At 37.2% G+C, this 24,718-nt stretch overlaps 1 protein-coding gene across 4 annotated transcripts in view; it reads left to right on the forward strand.

Annotated features, from left to right (window-relative positions):
* The window catches only part of LOC7491072 (8-hydroxygeraniol oxidoreductase), a 44,574-nt gene that overhangs the window by 1,882 nt on the left and 17,974 nt on the right, over window positions 1-24,718 (forward strand). Inside the window, exon 7 of one of the 4 annotated variants that reach the window (XM_002325409.4) lies at window positions 89-181. The exons of the other annotated variants lie outside the window; for them this stretch is intronic. Within the exon in view, the coding sequence (XP_002325445.2) occupies window positions 89-181 (93 nt within the window). The remainder of the gene's footprint in view (window positions 1-88; window positions 182-24,718) is intronic. 4 annotated transcript variants of the gene reach the window in all.

A 24,718-nucleotide genomic window follows, 5' to 3' on the forward strand; every position in this document is an offset into this window, starting at 1 on the left:
TTACCTTACTTGACAATAGCATAGCATTGGAATGAGGAAATCCATAAATTAAGAGAAACTGATGGCGGGTCTGCTTAATTTCTGACAGGAATTCGATCTTGATGAACTCTTGACTCATGAAGTTACATTACAAGATATCGAGAAAGCATTTGAGCTGTTAAAGCAACCAGATTGCGTGAAGGTGCTCATCAAGATTTGATTGATTAAGCTGCTAACAAAGCCTGGCCGTGTTCATGTCTGAGTAAAAAAAAAAAAAAAACCCTCATAAAACAGCATCTGAAATAAAGTTGCTTCCTGTATTATTGCCTTGTTGAAGTTGATGAAAAAGTAATTTTGATTTGGCAGGTGCTCTAAAAGTGAAAGTATATATTTCTTGCCAGTTTTCCTATTCTGAAACTTTACTACTTATTTTTTCCAAATACCCCTCAAGCGTCAGCAGCTACGCAGAAATAATATACAAAAATGTCTTACGTTGTTTCTTCTTGTTAGTTTATTCTTTATCTTCTGTTTTTTCTCTCTTAAAAACTAATTTAAAAAATATTAAAAACAAAAAACGGCAAGGATACCAAACACTTGCCTTTTAGATTACTGGGATAGGAGGAATTCTATCAACAGTGTCTGGGCAGTTGAGAGATAATTGTTAGTATCAATTTATTTTGTTCTGTCTTTATTATATAAAACTTATATATATACATGTGCAATAAATACTTTTTAAGGATGAAACCTAAGAATAGAAATATATCAAAATATTTCCTAAACTTATTCCTGATTTCTAGTTTTCTTAATTTGTAATATTTTCTAAACCAAGAATTAATCTTTGTCAACACTCCCCCTCAAATTGGTGCAAAGATATCTCGTATGCCTAACTTGTTGAGAGAGCAATGAAACACTTTACTTGATACTGCTTTAGTAAGTATATCTGTTAAGTGATCCTCAAATTTGATAAAAGAAAAAATCACAGTCTTTGAGGATTATTGGCTATGACAATTGCAGCTTTGTTGTCACAGTACATCTTGATCTCAGTCTCAATAAGATATCCTAACTCTTTAAGTAGCCCCTTTATCCATAGTATTTCACATAATCATTTGGTCATCCCTCTGAATTCGGCTTCAGCACTGGATAGACCAACAACATTTTGCTTCTTACTTTTCCATGTCACCAAGTTTCCTCCAACAAAGGTAAAGTATCCTAAAGTAGACTTTCTGTCAGTCAGATTTCCTGCCCAATCTAATCAGTATAACCAATGATGTTAAGGTGATCATTCTTCGATAAAAGAATTCCTCTTCCCGGAGAGGATTTTAAGTATCTAAGTACTCATAATGTTGCCTCCATATGTACTTCACTTGGGTTGTGCATGAATTGGCTGACTAGATTGATTGCATATGCGATATCAGGACGTGTATGTGAAAGGTAGATGACTCTTCCCACCAATTTCTGATATCATTCTCTATTTATGGGAACCTGATCTGAATATTTTGCTAAACAATGATTTTGTATGATTGGTGTATCTACAGGTTTGCAATCTAACATTCCTGTCTCGGCTAATAGGTCCAACACATACTTTTTTTGTGAGAGGAATATACCCAGTCTTAATCTGTATACTTCGATGCCTAAAAAATACTTCAACCCACCAAGATCCTTCATTTCAAATTCACTTGCTAGATACCTTTGTAATTCCGAAATTCCTTCTTCTTCATTTCCTGTAAATATCATATCATCAACATAAATAATCAAGGCTACTGTTTCCCCCCCATTTCTTTTCAGAAATAATGTATGGTCCGAGTTGCTTTGGCTAAATCCATGCTTTCACATTGCTAGACTAAATCTTCCAAACCATGCTCTAGGAGATTGTTTGAGTCCATAAAGTGATTTTGTAAGCCTACACACCACATTTTATTTTATTTTTCCAATAAAACCAGGAGGAACATCCATATACACTTCCTCCTCTAGATCTCCATGAAGAAATGCATTCTTTACATCAAATTGATGTAAAGGCCAGTCTAGGTTTGTTGCAAGTGATAGGAGTATCCGAATTGTGTTCAGTTTGGCTACTGGTGAGAACGTTTCCTGATAGTCTATGCCATATATCTGTGTCTATTCTTTAGCTACAAGTCTTGCTTTGTATCTTTCTACTGTCCCATCTACTTTATATTTCATAGTAAACACCCATTTGCATCCAACTATTTTCTTTCCACCTGGCAATGTAGTTAGTTCCCAAGTATTATTATTCTAGAGAGCTTTCATTTCATTATTGACAGCTATCTTTTAGTGTTCATCTAGCATAGGTTCTTCAATGTTTCTTGGGACCTGTTCTGAAGATACTTTTCCCATGAAGACCTTTACTGCATCTGACATGTTATGGGCTGAGATAAAATTTGCAATGGAGTATTTGGACTTTCTTCCTTTTGTTTCAGGTGAGTATCGGTTTGGCTTACTCCCCGATTATGCCTGTAAGGTAAACTGTATGTCATAGAATCAGGTAATGTAGGAGAGTTAGGAGATCTTACCTCAGTTGTAGTGTCGAGATTGTCCTCATAATTCTGATTTTGGTCGTGTTGTATATTGGAGAGGGGGTTATTCGATATGGCTTAAGTATGTAAGTCGGCGTGGTTAATCTGCTCAGAAATTTCCGGTTCTATTTGAGTATGGTCAGGATGAATCCAATCTCATATCTGTTATTCATGTCTATTCTCCCCCTGAAGAACAGACATGGATGGTTCATTGAAGAAATATTCGGTCTCAAGAAAGGTTACATTTATAGTAACATAGAGTTTTCGTGTGAGCGGATCATAACACCAGTATCCTTTCGTATGAGAACCATAGCCAAGAAAGACACAAATAACAATATATGGATCCAACTTGGATCGTTGGTGCTTTGGAACATGTACAAATACAACACAACCAAATATCTTTGGAGGTATAAGGAGTGTTGAAGATAGTTTAACATATCGTTCCAAAGTCTGTAGTTGTGTGTAAAAATTAAGTACTCGGGATGACATGTGGTTGAGAAGATAAATAGATGTACCCACGACATCAGGCCAGTATTGTTAGGGCATATGGGCAGCTCTTATAATTGTCCGTATTGTCTCTAGTATGTGTCTATTTTTCTGTTCTGCAATTCCATTCTGCTGAGGAGTATGTGGATAAGTAGTCTCGTGTATGATGCCCTTGCTATCACAAAATTGTCTAAACTCTTGGCTAATATATTCGCCTCCATTATCATATTGAAGAGTTTTAATGCACATAGAGAACTGAGTTTGTATAAGGGTGACAAATTTCTAAAAAACTGGTAGGACATCTTTCTTATGTTTCAACATATAAACCCAATAGATCCTTGTACAGTCATCAATAAAGGTGACAAACCATCTAAAGCCAGCAGTAGTCATAACAGGTGCAAGGCCCCATAAGTCAGAGTGAATAATCTCAAATGGTGCATTACATTTATTATAACTGATGGGATTATTTGTTCGATGACTTTTACTTAGGATACAATCCTTGTATTTGAAACTAGAGAGCAATACATTTTCAAATATAGTAGGGAATAAATGTTGTAGATAGCTGAATAATGGGTGTCCTAACTGGTAATGCCATAACCAAATGTCTTGTCCTTGCCGCTGTGATGATTGAGCGGAATGAACTTTTCTAAGGTCCAAATCATCCACATAATATAAACCTCTCCTCTTAGTACCACGACCAAAAATCTTCTTCGTGAGAACATCCTGAAACAAATAATATAAGGAGTACATCAGTACACAACAATTTAAATCTTCTGTTACTTGCCCTACTGATAGTAATTTAGTAGAGAGTGAAGGATAAAAAAGAGTATTAGGGAGAGTGAATGCTGTTGGTAATTCCACTATTCATCCCCCTGTTACTAGATATATATTCTCATAACCTATTTTTGGGTTACTCCCATATTTATTTCCTTTTCTTCAAAAAAAAAAAAACACAAAACAATGTCATTTTGAATGGCACTATTCTCCTTCTTCCCCTGCACACGCAAAAGTAGGGGAAGGAGAAGTTTTGCTCCCTTGTATTTTTCCCTCTTTCTTTCTTTCTCCCCACTTGCCTAAGCTCTGACCCATGGCCTACCACCAGACAAAACAACAGAGCGAACAAGCCCTCCGGGCGGCCCCGAGGCGGCTGCTTAGTGGCCGCCCGACCACCCTACCCCTGTGCCATGACTGGATAGGGGTAATAGGCCTCTCTCCCTATTTTTTCCCTATAAATATTGACATGAGAGATGAGCCAAAGAAAGGGGGTGAATATAGAGAGAAAGAAGATAGGGAAGATCAAAAAATAGAGACGAGAAAAGAGAGAAAACATAGCAGAAAAGAAAAGAATCGCCACCGCCTGCCTTCCACATTACCGCCACGAGAAACGCCTTAAGCCACTGTCAATAACAGCTCCACCACCAACAGAAACGAGAGAGGAGAAAGAAAACAGAACAAAAAAGAACACGAAGAAGAAGAAGAAGAAGAACCACCTTATTTGGAAGAAGAAACACCAGTAATGCTGCCATAACGCCACTGCAGAGAAGGGAGAACATTGTTAACAGAGCAGAAGCAAAGACAAGAAAAATAGAAAAAAATAAAGGAAGAAGAAACAGAGAAAGAACACCCATTACACCGCAGCAGCCGCCACCGTTCCTCGCCGCGAACCACCGTTGTTCCACCTCTCTACCGCCACCAACAACACCGTCGGGAGGAGTCACCCGGTTTGTTTTCCCCCGCCCTTCTCTTCTTCATTCTTCTTCTTCTTCTTTTTCTGCTCCCCGTCTCTACTATTCTGCAAATGAACAGTGGAGAGCTGCTCCACTATTCCCAAGTCCGACCCAGCCCAAAATGACTAGGCCAGGTCCACCCCACTCCAAAAAAAATTCAAAAAAAATATATTTTAAAAAATTTGTGATTTTATCGCGTATTTTTCTACTGAATTTTGCTTAATATTTGCTTGTATTTTTATACCATAAAGATACAAATTCAGTATTAAAATACCTGGTTTTCGTCAAAACATTGAAAAAAAATGTTTTTGTTTTCATGCACAGGGCTAAGTCTCTCAAAGATAAAAAAATAAAATCATATTGTATTTTCATACAAGAAAGAAAACTTCAAAAAATATGTTTTAGCATGCATTTTGACTTTAATAACTAGTTTATTAAAGTCATGAGAATTAGGCCGCCATTTCATAAATTTCACAAAAATTATTTTGTTTTCTTTTAATATCTGAGATTATGAACTTACATGTAAGTCGTACTTCTAATATTAAAATTAGTTTCTTTGGTTGCATAGAACAATTAGGTTTTACTTGATGAGATAAGAATCTCTTTCTCGAGGAGAACTTTTCTTAAATTATAGACAGACCAACAACTAGAAAACACAACAAGACCGTAACATATATCAGACAATAAAACAATGCAGCTTACCTTAGGTAGGGCGTATTTGGGATGCTAATACCTTCTCTTTATGCAACCAGTCTCCGTACCCGATCTCTAAGACTAGTTAGGGTTCCTAGTGATTAAAATACTAGGTGGCGACTCCCATTCTATTTTCCACTGATAAAAGACAAGAATTCCTTGTCTCTCAATATTTGCCAGATAGATACAATACTACCTGAGAGTGGACGAAGGACGTGACGCCGCACATGTGCAACAGAATGGCGACTCCACTAGGGACCCTGTGGACTAAGCTTTGTTTTTGTTTGATTATTGTGTTTTATTGTTTGGTTTGTGTGTTATTGTTAATATGCATTTCCTCATTTTCTCATGCATTGTATAAAATTGTTCCATGCATCATTCACATTTGAGGGGAATTTATACTGAAAAACTTTAGGTTAAGTGGGGGACTAGCGACTTACCTTACGACTTTTAGTTAAGGTTTAAGTTTGTGTAAACCTCAACTCTTCGTTGAGTGCTTAGACTGGTAATGATTTGTGCACATGTCATCTCATTACCTACTGAGCCCCCATATTGCCTTCACGAGGGTGACCACTGAGACAACAAGAGACCCTTTTAAGACCATGTAGAAAGCCACCCGTCATGTAATGGCCCAGAACCTATCCTCAGAGTATAAACTCCCTAATGTGAATGTACATACATTTGCATCCATACACATCCATCCTTACACACATGCATCAAGTTGAAAAAGAGGTCCTAAAAGAGTCTACAGCACCTGAATCTGAATGAGAAACATGGAAGATGAAGAGTATGCTCACCATGAAGCCCATTTTATAGAAGAGTTGGAGTCTCTAAAGACAGACGTGGCTCGCCTCACTAGCTTACTCGAGCAAACACGTTGAAATGCCTCTGGCGAAGCTTTTGTAGGGAGGCTGATCGAAAAAGAATTTTTACCAGAGTTAGAGAATGGAGCCTGTTCCTGTTATGTCCAAAAATAATTGCCTCTGTTTGATCATGCCCGTAGAATAATTTTGATTTTGTCGTGTTTCAATCTATTTTAGTCTTGTCGGCAACTTGGCTTATAATACCACAAGACTTCCTTTGTCAAATGAGCTTTTCTTATTACTAAGATCATGTGTTTTCCTGTGTTTATAACATGCCTTCATTTTTGTTTTTGTTTCATGCAAATAACACATTGAGCATAACCTTTACTCATGAAACCATTATGCCAATAATCATTGGTGTGTTTCCCTTTTCTTTCAAAATTATGCATGATCTCACATGTTCACAAATATTTTTTAGGAATTCAAAGTTTTTGGTACGAGACAAAAATCATATTGGTGTTTATCCAAACAAACAAATTCTGAAAATTCAAGTGATCTCATAGAAAGGTACCAAAAAGCTTGAAGAAAAAAAAACCCAAACACCATGAGATGACTCCAAAGCTGAGTTTCATTTGAATGAATAATAAGAAATCATTTTGCATATTCACATGAAAGCAAGGCTTACCGATCCTAAATGCATGCGTTTGAAATGAAGAAAGGTCATCTTTGATAATCCTTTTACGAGGCTAAAACAGACCTTTTGCAATCCCCATTTTGAGCCTAATGTTTTTTTTTTAAGATAAATAACCATGGCTAGGATTACACCCCACACTGGGGGGGTAAGTGCGAGAGATATACAAAAATCCTCAAAAGTGCCCCAAACAACACTAAGGGGCATGAAAGAAGTTTCTCAGATGATCAAAGGTACCCAAACAAAGCTAGGGGTCATGAAGAAAATCCAAAGGATTTGAGCTTTCCACAAAAATAACCAACATGATGATGCTCAACTAAGTGAAGAAAAGAAAAAAAACAACAAAGAGAAAAAGCCCAAGTTTGACACTAGAGGGCACGATAGATTATTTTAAAAATAGAATTCAAAAGATAAAAGGTCAAGAAATACGCACTGGTGATCTTGAGTCTTGAAATCCCATAAACACCTTTTGAGCCTACAAGTATCTTCTTTCTTTATAACCAATAGCCAAAATCTACATTACGTGCCTAATCAAGCCCTTTCTGATCAAAGGCAAGCAATATGGATCTGTAGGAAATGCTTTCTCATACGTACCAAATCATTATTCATGCAAATAAAATGAATGCTTTGAAGACTAGTTCTTTGAAACCCTCAGATTAAATTTTAAACCATTTTGACCAACCAAACATCACTTCACATTTTCACCAAAAGCAAAACAAAATTTTTCATCACTTCTGAAAACCTATCTATAGGAATAGCTTGAATTTTTTTTTCAGAACGAGTTTGCTTTAAACCAATGTCAAAATAATTTATGTGTTTAGAATAGCTTTGAAATTCCAAAATTTCTGTATGAAAACAACTTCTTGTCAAACCTTCCTTCACATAGCCTCACCCAAAAAAAAAAAAAAACTCTAATTGAACACTTAAGGGCATAATCAGGTAGGGGGTAATCCAAAAACATATGGTAGGGCTGACTCCATGATTCTTTTTCTAAGAAAATGAAATGTAGGGCAGAGCTGGCAACCCATTGAGATAAAGGTTGGAGGACAAAGAAGTAGGATCATATTAAACCCTTCTTGGAGGTCAAAATCACAAGATGGGACTCAAGTAAGCAAGAACGACAAGGCCATCGAAGTTTGCTACCAAGACTCAAACTTTTGAGAAACATAAGACTCCATGAAGAAAAGGGAACCTATATTTCTCAAGTAAGTATACATGCATATTAATCATAATGCATTTCCTTCAACATTGACATATCGGTGTTTCACCATCAACTTTTGGGTAGTGCGTTTTTTAACCCTATCTCCTTTCAAGTGCACCTTTGAGCCCTCACTTCCTTTTAAGTGGGTGTTTCACCATCAAATTTTGGGTAGTGCATTTTTTAACCCTACCTCCTTTCAAGTGCACCTTTGAGCCCTCACTTCCTTTTAAGTGCGCTTTCAAGCCTCACCTCCTTTCGAGTGTGCCTTTAAGCCTCATCTCTTGGGTAGCGTATTTTTTAAACCTTACCACTTTTCAAGTGCACCTTTGAGCCCTCACTTCCTTTTAAGTGCACCTTTGAGCCCTCACCTCTTTTCAAATGCGCATTCAAAACCCTCGTATCCCTTTGAGCCCTTATCTTTCAAGTAGTGCATTTTCTAACCCTAACTCATTTTGAGTGCGCCTTTAAGCCCTCATCTCCCTTCGAGCCTTATCATGTCATCAAGACATCACATTTTTTTCAGTTGAAAAGGTCACTCATTACAATAAGACCATCATTTTCCTGGATTGGTCACCCATTACAATGAGATCATTCTTCCACCTGGGTAGGTCACCCATTACAATGAGACCACTCTTCATCATTTTTCCTGGGTAGGTCACCCATTACAATAAGACCATTCTTCATGTTTTTTTACTTGGGTAGGTCACCTATTATAATGAGACCATTCTTCCACCTAAGTAGGTCATCCATTACAATGAGACCCCTCTTCCCTTTTTTCCATCTAGGTAGGCCACCCATTACAATGAGGCTATTCTTCCACCTAGGTAGGTCACCCATTATAATGAGACCACTCTTCACCATTTTTTCTGGATAGGTCACCCATTACAATGAGACCACTCTTCACCATTTTTTCTGGATAGGTCACCCATTACAATGAGACCACTCTTCCTTTTTTTTCCATATGGGTAGGGCACTCATTACAATGAGACCATTCTCCATGTTTTTTTTATTTGGGTAGGTCACCCATTACAATGAGACCATTCTTCCACTTGATTACAATGAGACCAATTCTCCATGTTTTTTTACCTGGGTAGGTCACCCATTACAATGAGACCATTCTTCCACCTGGGTAGGTCACCCATTACAATGAGACCACTCTTCCCCCTTTTCCATCTGGGTAGGTCACCCATTACAATAAGACCATTCTCCATGTTTTTTTTTATCTGGGTAGGTCACCCTTTACAATGAGACCATTCTTCCACCTAGGTAGGTCACCCATTACAATGAGACCACTCTTCACCATTTTTTCTGGGTAGGTCACCCATTACAATGACACCAATTCTCCATGTGTTTTTACCTGGGTAGGTCACCCATTACAATGAGATCATTCTTCCACCCGTGTAGGTCACCCATTATAATGAGATCACTTTTTTTTTTCCATCTAGGTAGGTCACCCATTACAATGAGACCATTCTCCATGTTTTTTTTACATGGATAGGTCACCCATTACAATAAGATCACTCTTCTCTTTTTTCTACTTGGGTAGATCATCCATTACAATGAGACCACATATATTTTCTTTGGTTCTGGTTAAAGAAGGTCACTAGATAGGATCTTAGGTTAACCCAACCACACATATAATTTAGCTTTGGTTAAAGGAGATCGCCATATGGGATTTCAGGTTGACCGAGCTATACCCAGACTAATTTTATGACAGACTTTGGTTTTGGTTAAAGGAGGTCGTCAGATGGGATCCTAAGTTAACCCAACTGTACACAGATTTTAGCTTTAGTTAAAGGGAATTGCTAGATGGGATTTTAGGTTGACTAAGCTACACACATATTTTGGTTCTAGTTAAAGGAGATCGCAGATGGGATCTCAGCTTAACCCAATCACACATAAAATTCAGATTTGGTTAAAGGAAGTCGTTAGATGGGAATTCAGGTCGACCAAACTACACATAGACGGATTATGGTTTTGGTTAAAGGGAATCGCCAGATGAGATTTTAGGTTAACCCAACCGAAGACAGAATTTAGAGGATGGCCAGATCGGGATATCAGAATAACCAAGTTGTACATGGTTTTGGTCATTGGTTTCTGATTGAAGGGAATTGCTATAAATACAGAGTTTCAGATCACCAAGAAAATCAGTGTCAAAAGTTCAGTTTTGTTTATCTTCACAAAACTTACCACGCAAAGTTTTTACTCCATAAGCATTATAAAGAGGGGGCAACTATCATAACCTATTTTTAGGTTACTCCCACATTTATTTCCTTCTCTTAAAAAAATATGCAAAACAGTGCCGTTTTAAATGGCATTGTTCTCCTTCTTCCCCTGCACATGCAAAGACAGGGGAAGGAGAAGTTTTGCTCCCCTGTATTTTTTCCTGCTTTCTTTCTTTCTCCCCACTTGTCTAAGCTTTGACCTATAGCTTACCACTAGATGAAAAAACAGAGGGGACAAGCCCCTGAGGAGGCTGCCCGACCACCCTACCCCTGTGCCATGACTGGATAGGGGTAGTAAACCTCTCTTCCTATTTTTTCCCTATAAATACCGACAGGAGAGAGGAGCCAAAGGAGGGGGGCGGATATAGAGAGAAAGAAGAGAGGGAAGATTGAAAAACAGAGATGATTTGTTTTGAGATATAGAGACGAGAAAAAAGAGAAAACAGAGTAGAAGAGAGAATAACCGCAACCGCCTGCCTTCCTCATCGCCGCCATGAGAAACGCCTTGAGCCATTATCGACAGCAGCTCCACCACCAGCATAAATGAGAGAAGAGAAAGAAAACAGAACAAAAAAAAAAAACACACAGAAGAAGAAGAAGAAGAACCTTCGACTGGCGCTGCAGCTCCCTATTGCACATCCATCTTGTTTGGAAGAAGAAACACCAGCAACGCTACCACAAAGCAACTGCAGAGAAGGGAGAACATTGTTAACAGAGCAGAAGCAAAACAAGAAAAATAGAAAAAACTAAGGAAGAAGAAACAGAGGAAGAACGCCCATTACACTGCAACAGCTGCCACCGTTCCTTTCTGCGAACCACTGTTGTTCCTCCTCTCCTCTACCACCAGCAGCACCGCCAGGAGGTGTCGCCCAGTCTATTTTCCCCTGCCCCTCTCTTCTCTCTTCTTCTTCTTCTTTTGCTCCCCATCTCCACTGTTCTGCAAGTGAACAGTGGAGAGCTGCTCCACTGCTCCCTGGATCAGACAAGTCCGGCCCAGCCCAAAATGACTGGGCCGGGTCCGGCTCAGTCAAAAAAAAATTCAAAACAAATATATTTTCAAAAATTTGTGATTTTATCGCGTATTTTTCTACTGAATTTTGCTTAATATTTGCTTGTATTTTTATACCGTAAAGATACAAATCCAGTATTAAAATTCCTGATTTTCCTCAAAATATTAAAAAAAAATTGTTTTTGTTTTCATGCATACAGCCACGTCTTTCAAAGATAAAAAAAAAATCATATTGTATTTTCATACAAGAAAGAAAACTTCAAAAAATATATTTTAGCATGCATTTTGGCTTTAATAACCAGTTTATTAAAGTCATAAGAATTAGGCCAACATTTCAAAAGTTCCAAAAAAATTATGTTTTCTTTTAGTAACTAGGATTATGAACTTATATGTAAGATGTACTTCTAATATTAAAATTAGTTTCTTTGGTTGACATAGAACGGTTAGGTTTTACCTGATGAGATAAGAATCTCCTTATCGAGGAGAACTTTTCTTAAACCGTAGACAGACCAACAACTAGAAAGCACAATGAGATCGTAGCATATATCAGACAATAAAACAATGCAGCTTATCTTAGGTAGGGCGTGTTTCGGGTGTTAATACCTTCCATTTACGCAACCAGTCTCCGTACCCCATCTTTGAGACCAGTTAGGGTTCTTAGTGATCAAAATACTATGTGGCGACTCCCATTTCATTTTTCCACTGATAAAAGACAAGAATTCCTTGTCTCCCCATATTTGCCAGATAGATACAATATTACCTGAGAGTGGACGATCGCCGCGATGTCGCACACGTGCAACATATATCACCGTTAGCATTTGATATAACCTTCCGTCGAGGAACTGACTTTGTTTTAAAGTCATTATGATCATAGATCATGTGATCTGTCGCCCCTGAGTCAATAATCCAATTGTTTATATGTTCACTATTGGATACTAAGTTTGTGGAACCAATAATACCTGGGTCTTAAGTTGAAGACCGAGGTTGACTGTCGAGTGGCACAAGTGTATTTGGTTCTGTATGAGTAATAAATGTTGTGTGGCCATTACGTTCATCTTTTTTCCCTTCAGTTCATACCACCACTTTGGATACCCGTGTAGCTGAAAACACGTGTCTTTAGTGTGTTTATTTCCGTCATAATGAGTGCATCCGCCCTCCTGGGCTTTCGGTTTAGAAAAAAAATTATCTGCTGGAATTCAGCCCATGTGGTCCAGGCTTGGGCTAAAGGGTCTGTTTATTGGAAAATAATGGGCTAAAAAATGGTTGGATGAATTGCCACCAGGTCCTGCCTGTCTGTTCGGGCTTATGAGACCTTTATCATTCTGTTATCCTAGGTTTACCATGTCCTCCCTTCTCATCTCACCCTAGTTTCTATCTCTGCCTCTTGTTAGTAAACCGAAACTATTTCCCCCTTCCTTCTCCATTGTTGCTACCCAATTTTTGACCCAACGTTTTGATAAATATTTGAAAAAAAAATATAGAAAAAGCAACAAAAACCTTAAAAAATACATTCTTGATATATTTGCATCGTTTTTAGCATTTTCATGTCGTCTCAAAAGAATTTAAATTTCAAAGGTCTTTTAAACATGTTATTGATTTTCCTCGTTTGAATTGACATTGATATGATCTGTTTTCAAAATAAATTCAAAATACAAAAAACAAAAAAAGAAAAGTTGAAGGACCGGTTTGGAAACCTAGCAACGTTTTATCTATAAATACAGTGGAAAATGTTGAAACAAGGGAGGAGAAAATTTTTTTGGGGCCATTGGCGGAGAAAATTTGAAAGGGGGAGAAAAATTTAAGGGTTAGAAAAAAGAGAAACCCTAAAAACCCAATCTTTTCTTCATCAGTGGTAGAGAGAGAGCCGCCACCCCACTCTCTTTGGATTTTTGGCTCCCACTCCCAGAACCAGGGCCTCTCACTCTCTTCCCCATCGCCTCTCTCACTCCACCCTCACTCTCCCTCACGAGATCTCCCCTCTCTCAGCCCCCCAGTCCTCTCATTTCCCCCCACAGACTGACCTCCATTGTTTCCCCATTTCCTTTTGCCTTCAGCCAGCATGGCTTCCCTTTTTCAGCCTCTGTGCACATCGGCCTCCATAAAGACCTGACAGACTCGAGAACCCCTTCCCTCCTGAACCAACTGGCCAGCTCGCCAAGACCGAGTCAGACCCTACAGCAGCATCCCAAACATAATGGCGCCCACAGATCCAGATCTGTCCACTTGCTTCCTCCAGCTCCTCCCCGTAGACGTCGTCCCCTTCCTCATCAATCGGCTCTCCTTCTCTGGTTCAGCCTCATGTAGAAGATTTGGATTGAAACCCAACCACTAGATCTGCCACCGGTAGAAGAAAAACAAACAGAGAAGGGAGAAGGCAGAGAAACTAGACACATCTAAAAAAGATTTAAAAAAACATGTTGTTTGTGTGTTTTTCTCTTGTTACAGGTGACAATGATCTTCACCGCTGGCACGGAAGGGCAGAGGGGGGAAACTATTCCAAACCCCCTGTTTGCTTGGACTTTCTTGCGGCGGCGCGTGAACTACGCGCCTCCACTTTTCCTGCAGATCCCTGAAGGCTTTCCGACAGTTCCTGGATTTTTGGGGTTTATTTTGTAATTTTTGAATTGTATTTGATTTATTTTGAATTTTTTTATTTTTGTAATATGTAGTTGTGGGTGTGTGTGAGTAAAAATAGTGAAAAGTGGTGTGTGTGGGTGTTTGTATCTTTTTTATATGTGTTTTTTTTTCATGATAAAACCAAAAGGACAAAAAAAAACTAAAAAGACAAGAAGAATTTAATGTTTTGATTCGCTCATGGTTAAGGATTATAAGCTTATATGTAAGGCGTATTCTTGATATCCAATGAAAAGACAAAACCTTTAAAACTTCTATAATATATCAAAATCACGAAGTAGCTTACCTCAGGTAGGGTGCGCTAAGGGTGTTAATACATTTCCTAGTCACAACCAGTCCTTTACCCGTAAATCTCTGACAAAAACCAGTATATCTGGGTTTCCTAGTAACCTTCAATCAAATACTAGGTGGCGACTCTCAAATCAATCAAACAAACAACGAAAATCATCATCGACGTTGTGCTGGGCACGTGCAACATCCATCATCACGATTCATATAGTGTTCTCTATTCTTACTTGAGCTAAGGCTTGCTTGATTGATGGCAGAGGGATCTGTTGAAGAATGTCTCGGTGAGTCTGATCAAATTGATCATCCAAACCATCCAAAAAGATATAAATTCGATCTTCTTGAATTAATTTGTTGTATTTCTAAATGTCCTCATTGCATGTCATGGAATTTAGGCGTATGTAGTCAATCTCTCGCTAGAGAGATTGTAAGCCAGTATAGTAGTCCTCTAGACAACCCCTCCCTTGTGTGGTTCGACTGACTTTTCTTGTTAGGTCATATACCTGGACATTATCTCCTCCATCGAAGTAGGTTGTGGCAATGGCGTCCCAAACACCTTTAGCTGTAGGGAACTTGATAAAATTCCCAATTAAATCTGGGGTTAGGGAATTGATAACCCAACCTTTAACAATTGCATTTTCTGCTCTCCATTTACTGTATGTTGGGTCGGTAAGTATTGGTTGTCTGATTTTGTCGGTGATTAATCCAAGTTTGTCTCTGCTAGAGATGAACATCTCCATGATCTGTGACCATAGTTCATAATTCTTGCCATTAAGTTTGATTCCAGGGACGACAATTGGTAGGTCTGGGTTTTGGGTAAAGTTGGTTTGAGTGTCGATTCTGGAATTTGTGGTTGTAATCTGAGCATGGTTTGGTGGGTTCGATTCTGCCATTGTTTTAAGTTGTCTGTGATTTGAAAAAGGTTTAGATTCAGATCGTCTGCTCTGATATTATGTCAACAGTGTCTGGGTAGTTCAGAGATAATTGTTTGTATCAATTCATTGTGTTTTTTCTTTATTGCATAAAATTGTATATATACATGTACAATAAATCCTTTTTAAGGATGGAAACCTAAGAATAGAAATATATCAAAATCTTTCCTAAACTTGTTCTTGATTTCTAGTTTCCCTGATTTGTAATATTTCCTAAACCAAGAATTAATCCTTGTCAACAACATTCAATCCGTCAATGACCTAGAAAGTTATATTGAAGACCATTGCTCTGCCCAACACGTCACTTGTTGATGTCCAAGTTTTGTTACGTAGAACTTTAATGTCTTCGCGTTTTTTTTTATTATTAACATAGATGTTTGGGTCAACTTATGTATACCTTAATTAATTTTATATGCCTTACAATTAATAATCATATAAACACTCAATAACCCTAAAATAACTCAAATTCATGATTATTAGATAGCAAACCAAAAGTAAGATATGCTCTTATTTTTACAGAGGGTGACACCACCCACGCACATCACTCTTTTATCCTTTCTCGTCAATCTATTAATTATTATAGCTATTGAAAAACCAATCAATCAATACACGATAATGTAAATTTTATGGTTAATCCACATAAATTATTTCCATGTCAATGTATTTAAATTTTAATCAATAACATTTTATCATTTGTTAAAAAAAATAATTATAAAATTTGAATTATAATTTCTTGACATATGTTATCATAAATTATTTTTATTTAAACTAATTGAAGGCCCGTATCATAATTTTCAATTTTCAATTTAAAATATATTAATATATTTTTTTAAATTATTTTTTTTATTTTTAACATTCAAAATCTTCTAAAAACATTAAAAAAAATATAAGTTTAACATGTTTTCAAACAAAAAATAATTTGTTTGTTTAGTATTGTTGTGCTTGCTTTGCAAAAATATTTTTTCAATTTAAAATACATCAATATATTTTTAAAAATTATTTTTTTTATTTTTAACATTCAAAATCTTCTAAAAACATTGAAAAAATATAAGTTTAATATTTTTTTCAAACAAAAAATAATTTGTGTTTAGTATTGTTGTGCTTGCTTTTCAAAAAATATTTTTTCAATTTAAAATACATCAAAATATTTTTTAAAATTTTAAAATTAATACTTTAAAATCTTCTAAAAAAATTTTAAAAATATTAATTTAATATTTTTTAAAATAAAAAATAATTATAAAAACAAATTCAAACACGAAAATAAACACTCGCTAGGAAACAACTGTTTTATGTGCAAGATTATTGCGTTCTTTTATTAATAAAAGATCGCAATAATTTCTAAAAACTATAAATAATGTAATTAACCAGAATGATAAGCAAGATTTCCCCGATTTTTGTCCTGGAAACAATACACAGTGTTAAGAATTAAGAGCTTGGTCTTATGTGCATACATGAGAATTACCATTGTAAGCTTCGTTGATCTCTTGAAATTTAGTAGTAACTGCAATATCCCCCTTGTGCTTATCAGGATGCCACTTCTACAATCAAACTAAAATATCAATAAATTAGCATCGTTTTGACCCAATGTTTTGATAAATATTTGAAAAAAACAAAAACAAAACAGAAAAAAACAATGAAAACCCAAAAGAATGCATTCTTGATATATTTGCATCGTTTTCAGCACTTTCTCAAAAGAATTTAAATTTCAAAGATCTTTTAAACGTGTTTGATTTTAACGCGTCACTTTCAAAGTTATTGATTTTCCTCGTTTGAATCAAAGTTGATATTATCTGTTTTCAAAATAAATCCAAAATACCAAAAACAAAAAAAAAAGTTGAATGACCAGTTTGGAAACCTAGCAACATTTTGTCTATAAATACAGTGGAAAATATTGAAACAAGTGAGGAGAAAATTTTTGGGGGGCTATTGGCGGAGAAAATTTGAAGGGGGAGAAAAAGTTGAGGGTTAGAAAAAAAGGAAACCCTAAAAACCCAATATTTTCTTCATCACTGGGAGAGAGAGAGCAGCCACCCCCCTCCCTTTGGATTCTTGGTTCCCACTCTCAGAACCAAGGCCCCTCACTCTCTTCCCTATCGCCTATCTCGCTCAACCCTCACTTTCCCTCATGAGATCTCCCATCTCTCAGCCCCCTAGCCCTCTTCTTCTCCCCTCATAGACTAACCTCCATTGTTTCCCTATTTCCTTTCACCCTCAGCCAGCAAAGCTTCCCTTCTTCAGTCTCTGTGCACACCGGCCTCCATAAAGACCCAACAGACCCGGCAACCCCTTCCCTCCTGAACCAACTGGCCAGCTCCCAAGACCGAGTCAGACCCTCCAGCAGCATCCCAAACACAATGGCACCCACAGATCCAGATCTGTCCACTTGCTTCCTCCAGCTCCTCCCTGCAGACGTCGTCCCCTTCCTCATCAATCAGCTATCCTTCTCCAGTTCAGCCTCATATAGAAGATTTGGACTGAGACCCAACCACTAGATCTGCCATTGGTAGAAGAAAAACAAACAGAGAAGGGAGAAGGCAGAGAAACTGGACAGATCTAAAAAAGATTAAGAATAGGTTATTTGTGCATTTTTCTCGTGTTGCAGGTGATAGTGATCTTCTCTGCCGGCAGGGAAGGAAAGAGGGGGGGAATTGTTCCATACCCCTATTTGCTTGGACTTTCTTGCAGCGACGCTTGAGTTCACGCGCTGCCAGTTGCGGCCGCGCGTGGAAAAGATGCGCAACCACTTTTCCTGCAGATCCTAAAAGGCTTTCCAATAATTCCTGGATTTTTGGGGTTTATTTTGTAATTTTTGAATTGTATTTGATTTATTTTGAATTTTTGTTATTTTTGTAATACGTAGTTGTAGGTTGTGCAAGTAAAAATAGTGAAAAGTGGTGTGTGGGTGTTTGTATCTTTTTATGTGTTTTTTTTAATGATAAAACCAAAAGGACAAAAAAAATTAAAAAGACAAGAAGAATTTAATGTTTTGATTCACTCACGGTTAAGGATTACGAGTTTATATGTAAGATGTATTCCTGATATCCGATGTAAAGACAAAACCTTTAAAACTTCTATAATATATCAAAACCATGAAGCAACTTACCTCAAGTAGGGTGCGCTAGGGGTGTTAATACCTTTCCTAGTCACAACCAGTCCCTTACCCGTGAATCTCTAACAAAGACCAGTACATATGGGTTTCCATGTAACCTTCAATCAAATACTAGGTGACGACTCCCAAATCAATCAAACAAACAATGAAAATCACCATCGACATCGTGCAGGGCATGTGCGATAGAATGACGACTCCTCTAGGAAAGGTATTGTTTTCAACAATACTGGATTAAGCTTTATGTTTTTGATGTGTTTAAGTTTTTTGTGTTTTGTATTATTTTATTCTTGTTTTATTCATGCATTATATAGAGTTTCTTCATGCATCAAATGTTTTAATTTTTGAAAGCACACATAAGCTTCAGGTTAGGTGGGAGACTAGCAGCTTACTTTACGACTTCTAGTCAAGGTTTAAGTTTGTGTAAACCCCAACTCTTTGCTGAATGCTTAGACTAGTAAGGATTGGTACACGTGCCATTTCATTGCCTATTAAGCCCCTATATTGCCTTCAAGAGGATGATCACTGGGATAGTGAGAGACCTTGTTGATAGAGACCAAGTAGTAAACCTACCCTCTGTCTCACGTAAAAAAAATAGAACCTACCTTTAGGATATATGCTCTATACACATTGTTTTGCATCTGAGCAAGTCCTTCTTGAAGCATCTTGAATTCAGGACTTACGGATAACATAATGGCCATCACTCAGGAAATTTCCATTGTAGAGTTTGAGCAAGAATAAAAATTCATGTTTTATCATACAAGAGTTACGACCATATGATACCCCTTGAAGGACGAGTTCATCATATAGAAAACATGTTCATGCATGCTCTAAGGTTGAAACATAGGCTCCTCCATTTAAGGTCTATTGCACTGGACTGTGAAAGAAGATGAATAATGAAGAAAGGGATCAAAGAGAAGCTCATTGTCAGAAGGAAGTTGAAGGCAACAAAGGTGAAGTAGCTAAACTTATGAATCGACTTGAACAAGTGTTGAGCTTCAAAGATGGAAAGGGAACGTCTGCACGGCCTCTTGTTGGAAACACTATCAGTTCAACATCCCACAAGAAAAAATTAGCTCTTCTCCTCATCACTTCACCATCAGCGACCACAACACTAAAGCTGCATCGTATCTCCTTCATTTCAGTCGTGAATAGCAGCAACAACGCCTTTAGTCATCAACGAAAGACAATCTCTTTTCTTGTTTAGTCACACTGTTAGTTGTTTAGAGCCTCCACATCTTCTTCCAGTAGCATCCAATAGTTGTCAGCGTTACACGCCGTGAGCCTGGACCTTGTTTCCAACCCCCACCATGAGCTTTGTTCCAATTTAGCAGTATAAGATATTGATCTGAAAAACATGAGCAGACATCGAAATTTAACGTAACAGAACTCTCTTTATAGAAATCTGTTTGTGGCTTTGCAAATGGGGAATCCAAGAGGGGATGTAGTAGTTTTAGATCATCTATAATTTTCTCCCACTAGTGTCAGCATTAAAACACATAAATAGGGAGAAGAGACAGACTTGGGCTGAAAAACAAGAAGAATACTGAAAACTTCAATAGAGAAAAACTCCCTCTACAGGTGTCTGTTTGCTATAACGTTAGTGAGGAATCAAAAAGGAAGACAAGAGTTTCAGATTCATCAGGTTCTCCTTTAGTAGAGACAGCACATGATTTCACACGTCGGCAGTGGCAGTGCTGCATGTTTCCTAGCGCTGCCAAGATTACCTGTTGTTGGAAGGTTTCCAACAATCCTCAAACAACAACAACATTGAAAGATTGACATGATGTTATGAAGATTGTCAAATGAATGGAACAAGCAATGAAGAAGGTAAAGATTATAGGTTCTACCATGGATTCTAGAACAATAATGAGAGATGAATCAGAGGATGGCACTCAAGGTGAGAAACCTTAGTTATGTGGTTCAATCAGGTCTCGTTATAACATCAACCGCTCAAGTGTCTTTGTTAAGATTGACATCTCTTTGCCACTCGAGTTAGTCGACCAGAATCTGTTAGATTCTAGGCTTGTTGCCCCAACTCCGAAAAATCTCATGCAACCACCGTTCCTTAGGTGGTATATTCCAGACAAAAGATGTGAATATCATGGTGGGGGTTTGTGGCCATTTCAGTTGAACAATTGCAAGAATTTCAAGAATCGAGTCTAGAGGATGGTGAGCATGAGGCAAGTTAAGTTTGTGAAAGATGATGTCATCGGCCATATTGTCACCACAACATCCTCAGAATGACAAGTGATCGAAAATGCTTGGCAAAACACAAATATCGCCAGAAAAGCTGATCCAAGAAGGGTGTTAAACTGTCGATCATTTTGTTATGGATTTGTGACATTCTGCATTTTGTTTTAAGATCACATCTCATCCTTTAACGAAACATGTCTTTTTTTTCTCTTTGTTGTTTTGAAATAACGAGATGTTTCTTTCAAAGTTTATTTTGGCAAAATATTTTGATCGAACTCCAACACGTAAGATAAAGGCTAATCAATTCTGAATATTTAAAGTGTTTTGATTGCAAAAATAACTCGATGCTTGTTGAAATGGCATGAGGTGAGCAAACAATTTTGAACTCACACATGAAATTGAACCACACACCATGTTGCTAAGTTTTAGCAGTATGCATAATGACATGTAGTGGATTCGGTAGCTATGGACTCGTGAATTATTAACTTTTGCAAGTATCAATCATTACACTAGATGAGGTCAAAATTTACCGGTTCTAACCGACCTTACTTGAAATGAGAAAAGGCCATCATTGTTATCCCTTCACTTTCTAAAGATTATATCCCTTGTAGTCCCATTTTGAGCCTGATAGAATATTCTTTTCAAAAGAAACCCTGACCAGGATCACACCCCACACTTGGGCAAATAAGAGACTTTTGTTAGAAAAGATGAAGACAATGATAGAATCAATGGTAAAATGAATGTTAAGAATGAAAGTCCAACAATTGAGAGAGGGTTAAAAGAAAGAAACCATAGACTGAGGGCATGTAAGAAAACTTTAAGGAAGGCTATGAAAGCAAAAAAAAAAAAGTGAAAATTGCCTACACTTAAAGGCAAATCAAGGATAAAGGAAGAAGAATGCCTATCAAGTCTAGAAAGAGCAAAAGAATTTTTAATCAAGGAAAGACAAAGCGAACGCTAAAAGTCAATACCAGAAAAACAATATTGGGTTGCAAACATTGTCTTTTGATATCTATGACAAAGTCTCTAATGTCTTTAAATGATTTAGATTGGTTATTCATCAAGGAAGAAGTTAGATCTGCATTATAACCTATGTTAAGAGAATTCTAATTTTTTAGATTAACAAGGTTATATGTCACTTTCTCTACAAAGACAATAAGAGAAAGAGAATTGATGAATGGTTGATGTTGATCCTAGGTCTTTGAAACCCTTAAACACCTTTTGAGCCTGTGAAATTCTTTTCTTTCATAGCCATGAACCACAGCTACATTACGTGCTTTTAAAAGCTCTTTTTGATCAAGTAATCAATCTGAATTGATAAATGACGCTTTCAAAACTTGAAGATTTTTTCCATAAGAGTCATAACTTCATGAATTAAGTTATTGGTTATTATGCATGTTGATAAAATACGTGCTCAAAAGAAAACAATCTTTCTTGATAAAGCCTTAAGTTTTAACTTGAGCATTTTAAAATTCACAGAAGGTCACCTCATCACATGCCATCAAATGAAATACCCAAGATTAGAAATTAAAATTGACACAAGGAACTATAGACAAAGCAATTTTAATCTTACAATGAGTCAATCAAAGGACTACATGTATTGAATGGCGTGTGTTGGGTATTTAACCAAACAAGCTTGATTTTAAAAAAATACATCTCTGATTTCATTTCAACAATTAGACTTGAATAGACATGAACTTTGAAATATGAGATTTGATTCCAAAATAAGAAAGATTGTCAAAGAAGAAGAACATCAATTGAATTTGCAAAATCCTTGACAGAAATGACATCAACACTTCTCGACACTTCTTGAAAAGTTGAGTAGCTGGGGGCAATACTATGGCCCTTAAAAAGAAAAACAAATAATATTCAGATCAGCCAGGGGCAAAGATGATCAAATGATGAATTAGTGAACTGAGGACAATATGATTTAAAGAAAGATAATCAGTGAACGAGCACACTCAGATCAATTAAAGGAAATGATGTTCAAGAACAGTTTATAATCCAGTAAACCTTGGCAGCAATTGAGAGTCAAGATGTACCTGAAGGACATCTTTATATCGTCGTCTTGGGTTTACCTTCTAAAACATGGCCATGACTCCTGAAAGATGTTATCACATGGTTGCTTTTGAATGAATGTTGGAAGGATGCATACCACCAAGACTAACTATGGGACCATCTATTTTAAAACCCAAAGGCACACTTCCCCGCATAAATATGGGTGCTAAATTAAACATCATTGATCATTCCAATGCATTTCTCACTACCAGAAATTCGCTAAATACCAACGGATTTACGACGGAATATTTCTGTCGGTATTTTGAGGTCAAATTACCGACGAAAAATTTCTGTCTGTAATTCAGTCTATAATTACGGACGGAAAAGTTTCCGAATTTAAAAAAAAGGCGGGTCGCTGATGTGGAGGTTTTGGCGGGTTATTTTTTTCCGACGGAATCACCGACAGATTCAAAACGACAGCCCGTACAGTGCCCGTACAGTGATGTGACCGGTTCGCTGTTTAAATTGCCGACGGACTCACCGAGGGATTTGAAATGGCAGATCCGTACGGTGACGTGTCTATGTTTCCGTCAGAATCACCGACGTAATAACCGACGGAGTTTCCGTCAGTGAAACCGTCGGAAAAAGTTAATATATGACAGCTCTGCCGACCCTCTCCTCCCCTATTTCTCCTTCTTCTTCCTCATCCCAACTCTCCCCATCTGCAAACAACCAGCCCCCCCTCCCCCCCAAAAAACAATCTTCCTCATATCAGCACAACAAGTTATATTTCTTGAAGTTTTGTGGTCACAGCATCCGTGTTCTGATTTACCGACGGATTTTATCAATTTTTGTAAGTAATTCTATCTTTTTAAATTTTAACATTTAATTAAATGTCAATTTTATTGTTTTTTTAGTATATGTATTTTGTTAGTAGATGTACATGTTTTATTGTTATTTCTCAAACAAACTTGTAGTATATGAATGTATAATTTTGTACCTGTTATGGTTTGTTTTAGATTTTGTAAGATTGTATTTGTTTGTAAATTGTTATTTATTTATGGAATTACCGAATTACATGTGCTATTTTGAAATAATTAATAGCTTGCTTAATGGGCTCGTTTAAAGTTTTATCAATGGTACTATTGCGGAGTGGTAATTTCTGTAAATTTATATATTTTAATTCGTATGGACGTTGATAAATGATAATGAATATTTAATATTTATGAGAAGTTGTGATTGGTTTGTTGGATAATCTCGAGGTAAAGTAATATTTTTGCAAGTTTATTTACCTAACTTAGTTAATTAATACATGATGTCATCATAATTTTATAGAGGTTTGATATAAGTCATGGATGATCGTTCATGGATGTATCGAGATTCACCCCAAGGATTGCGGAGGATGGATTATTGTAATGGGGTTCAGGGTTTTATTAATTTCGCAACATCTATTCCCAGAAATTTTACTGGAGGCGGTATTAGGTGTCCATGCAGGAAGTGTGAAAATAAAAAGTATCTGCATCCAGATGTTGTAATGATGCATCTTCTACACAAAAGGTTTATGGAGAATTACCAGTGTTGGTATGCACATGGAGAAGTATTTGTTAGCGAGAGTGAGAGGAGAATGGAAGAAACGGTGGTTGGGTCTACTTCTAGTGCTAGCAACGTGCATGAAATGGCAAATGACAACACTAATCCTTACAGAAATATGGTTATGGATGCAATGAGAATGAATCAAGGTAATGGCAGTCAATGTCCAATCGTAGAAGAAGAACCTAATGTAGATGCAGCTAGGTTTTTTGATTTGTTGAAAGATTCTGACGAACCATTATAGGATGGCTGCACGAACCACAGTAAATTATCGGCCGTAGCACAGGTGTTCACCATCAAGTCAGATCACGGGTTGAGTGAGGCCGGGTATGACAAGATTATTGAATGGGCAAGAAGCATTTTACCTGAAAGGAACAGGCTGAAAGAGAACTTCTATGCTGCGAAGTCCATGATGAAACCCCTCGGTTCAGGATACCAAAAAATTGACATGTGTCCTAACTTCTGCATGTTATACTACCTTGAAAATGCTGAGATGACCGAGTGCATGACATGCGGGCATTCCCGTTACAAACCTAGAACTGGCAGGGGAAAGACTCTAGTGGCATATAAAAAACTTAGATACTTCCCGATCACACCTAGACTGCAGAGGTTATTCATGTCACCAAGGACTG

This window comes from Populus trichocarpa, chromosome 19 (genome assembly GCF_000002775.5).
Source record: "Populus trichocarpa isolate Nisqually-1 chromosome 19, P.trichocarpa_v4.1, whole genome shotgun sequence".
NCBI classification, from domain to species: Eukaryota; Viridiplantae; Streptophyta; class Magnoliopsida; order Malpighiales; family Salicaceae; genus Populus; species Populus trichocarpa.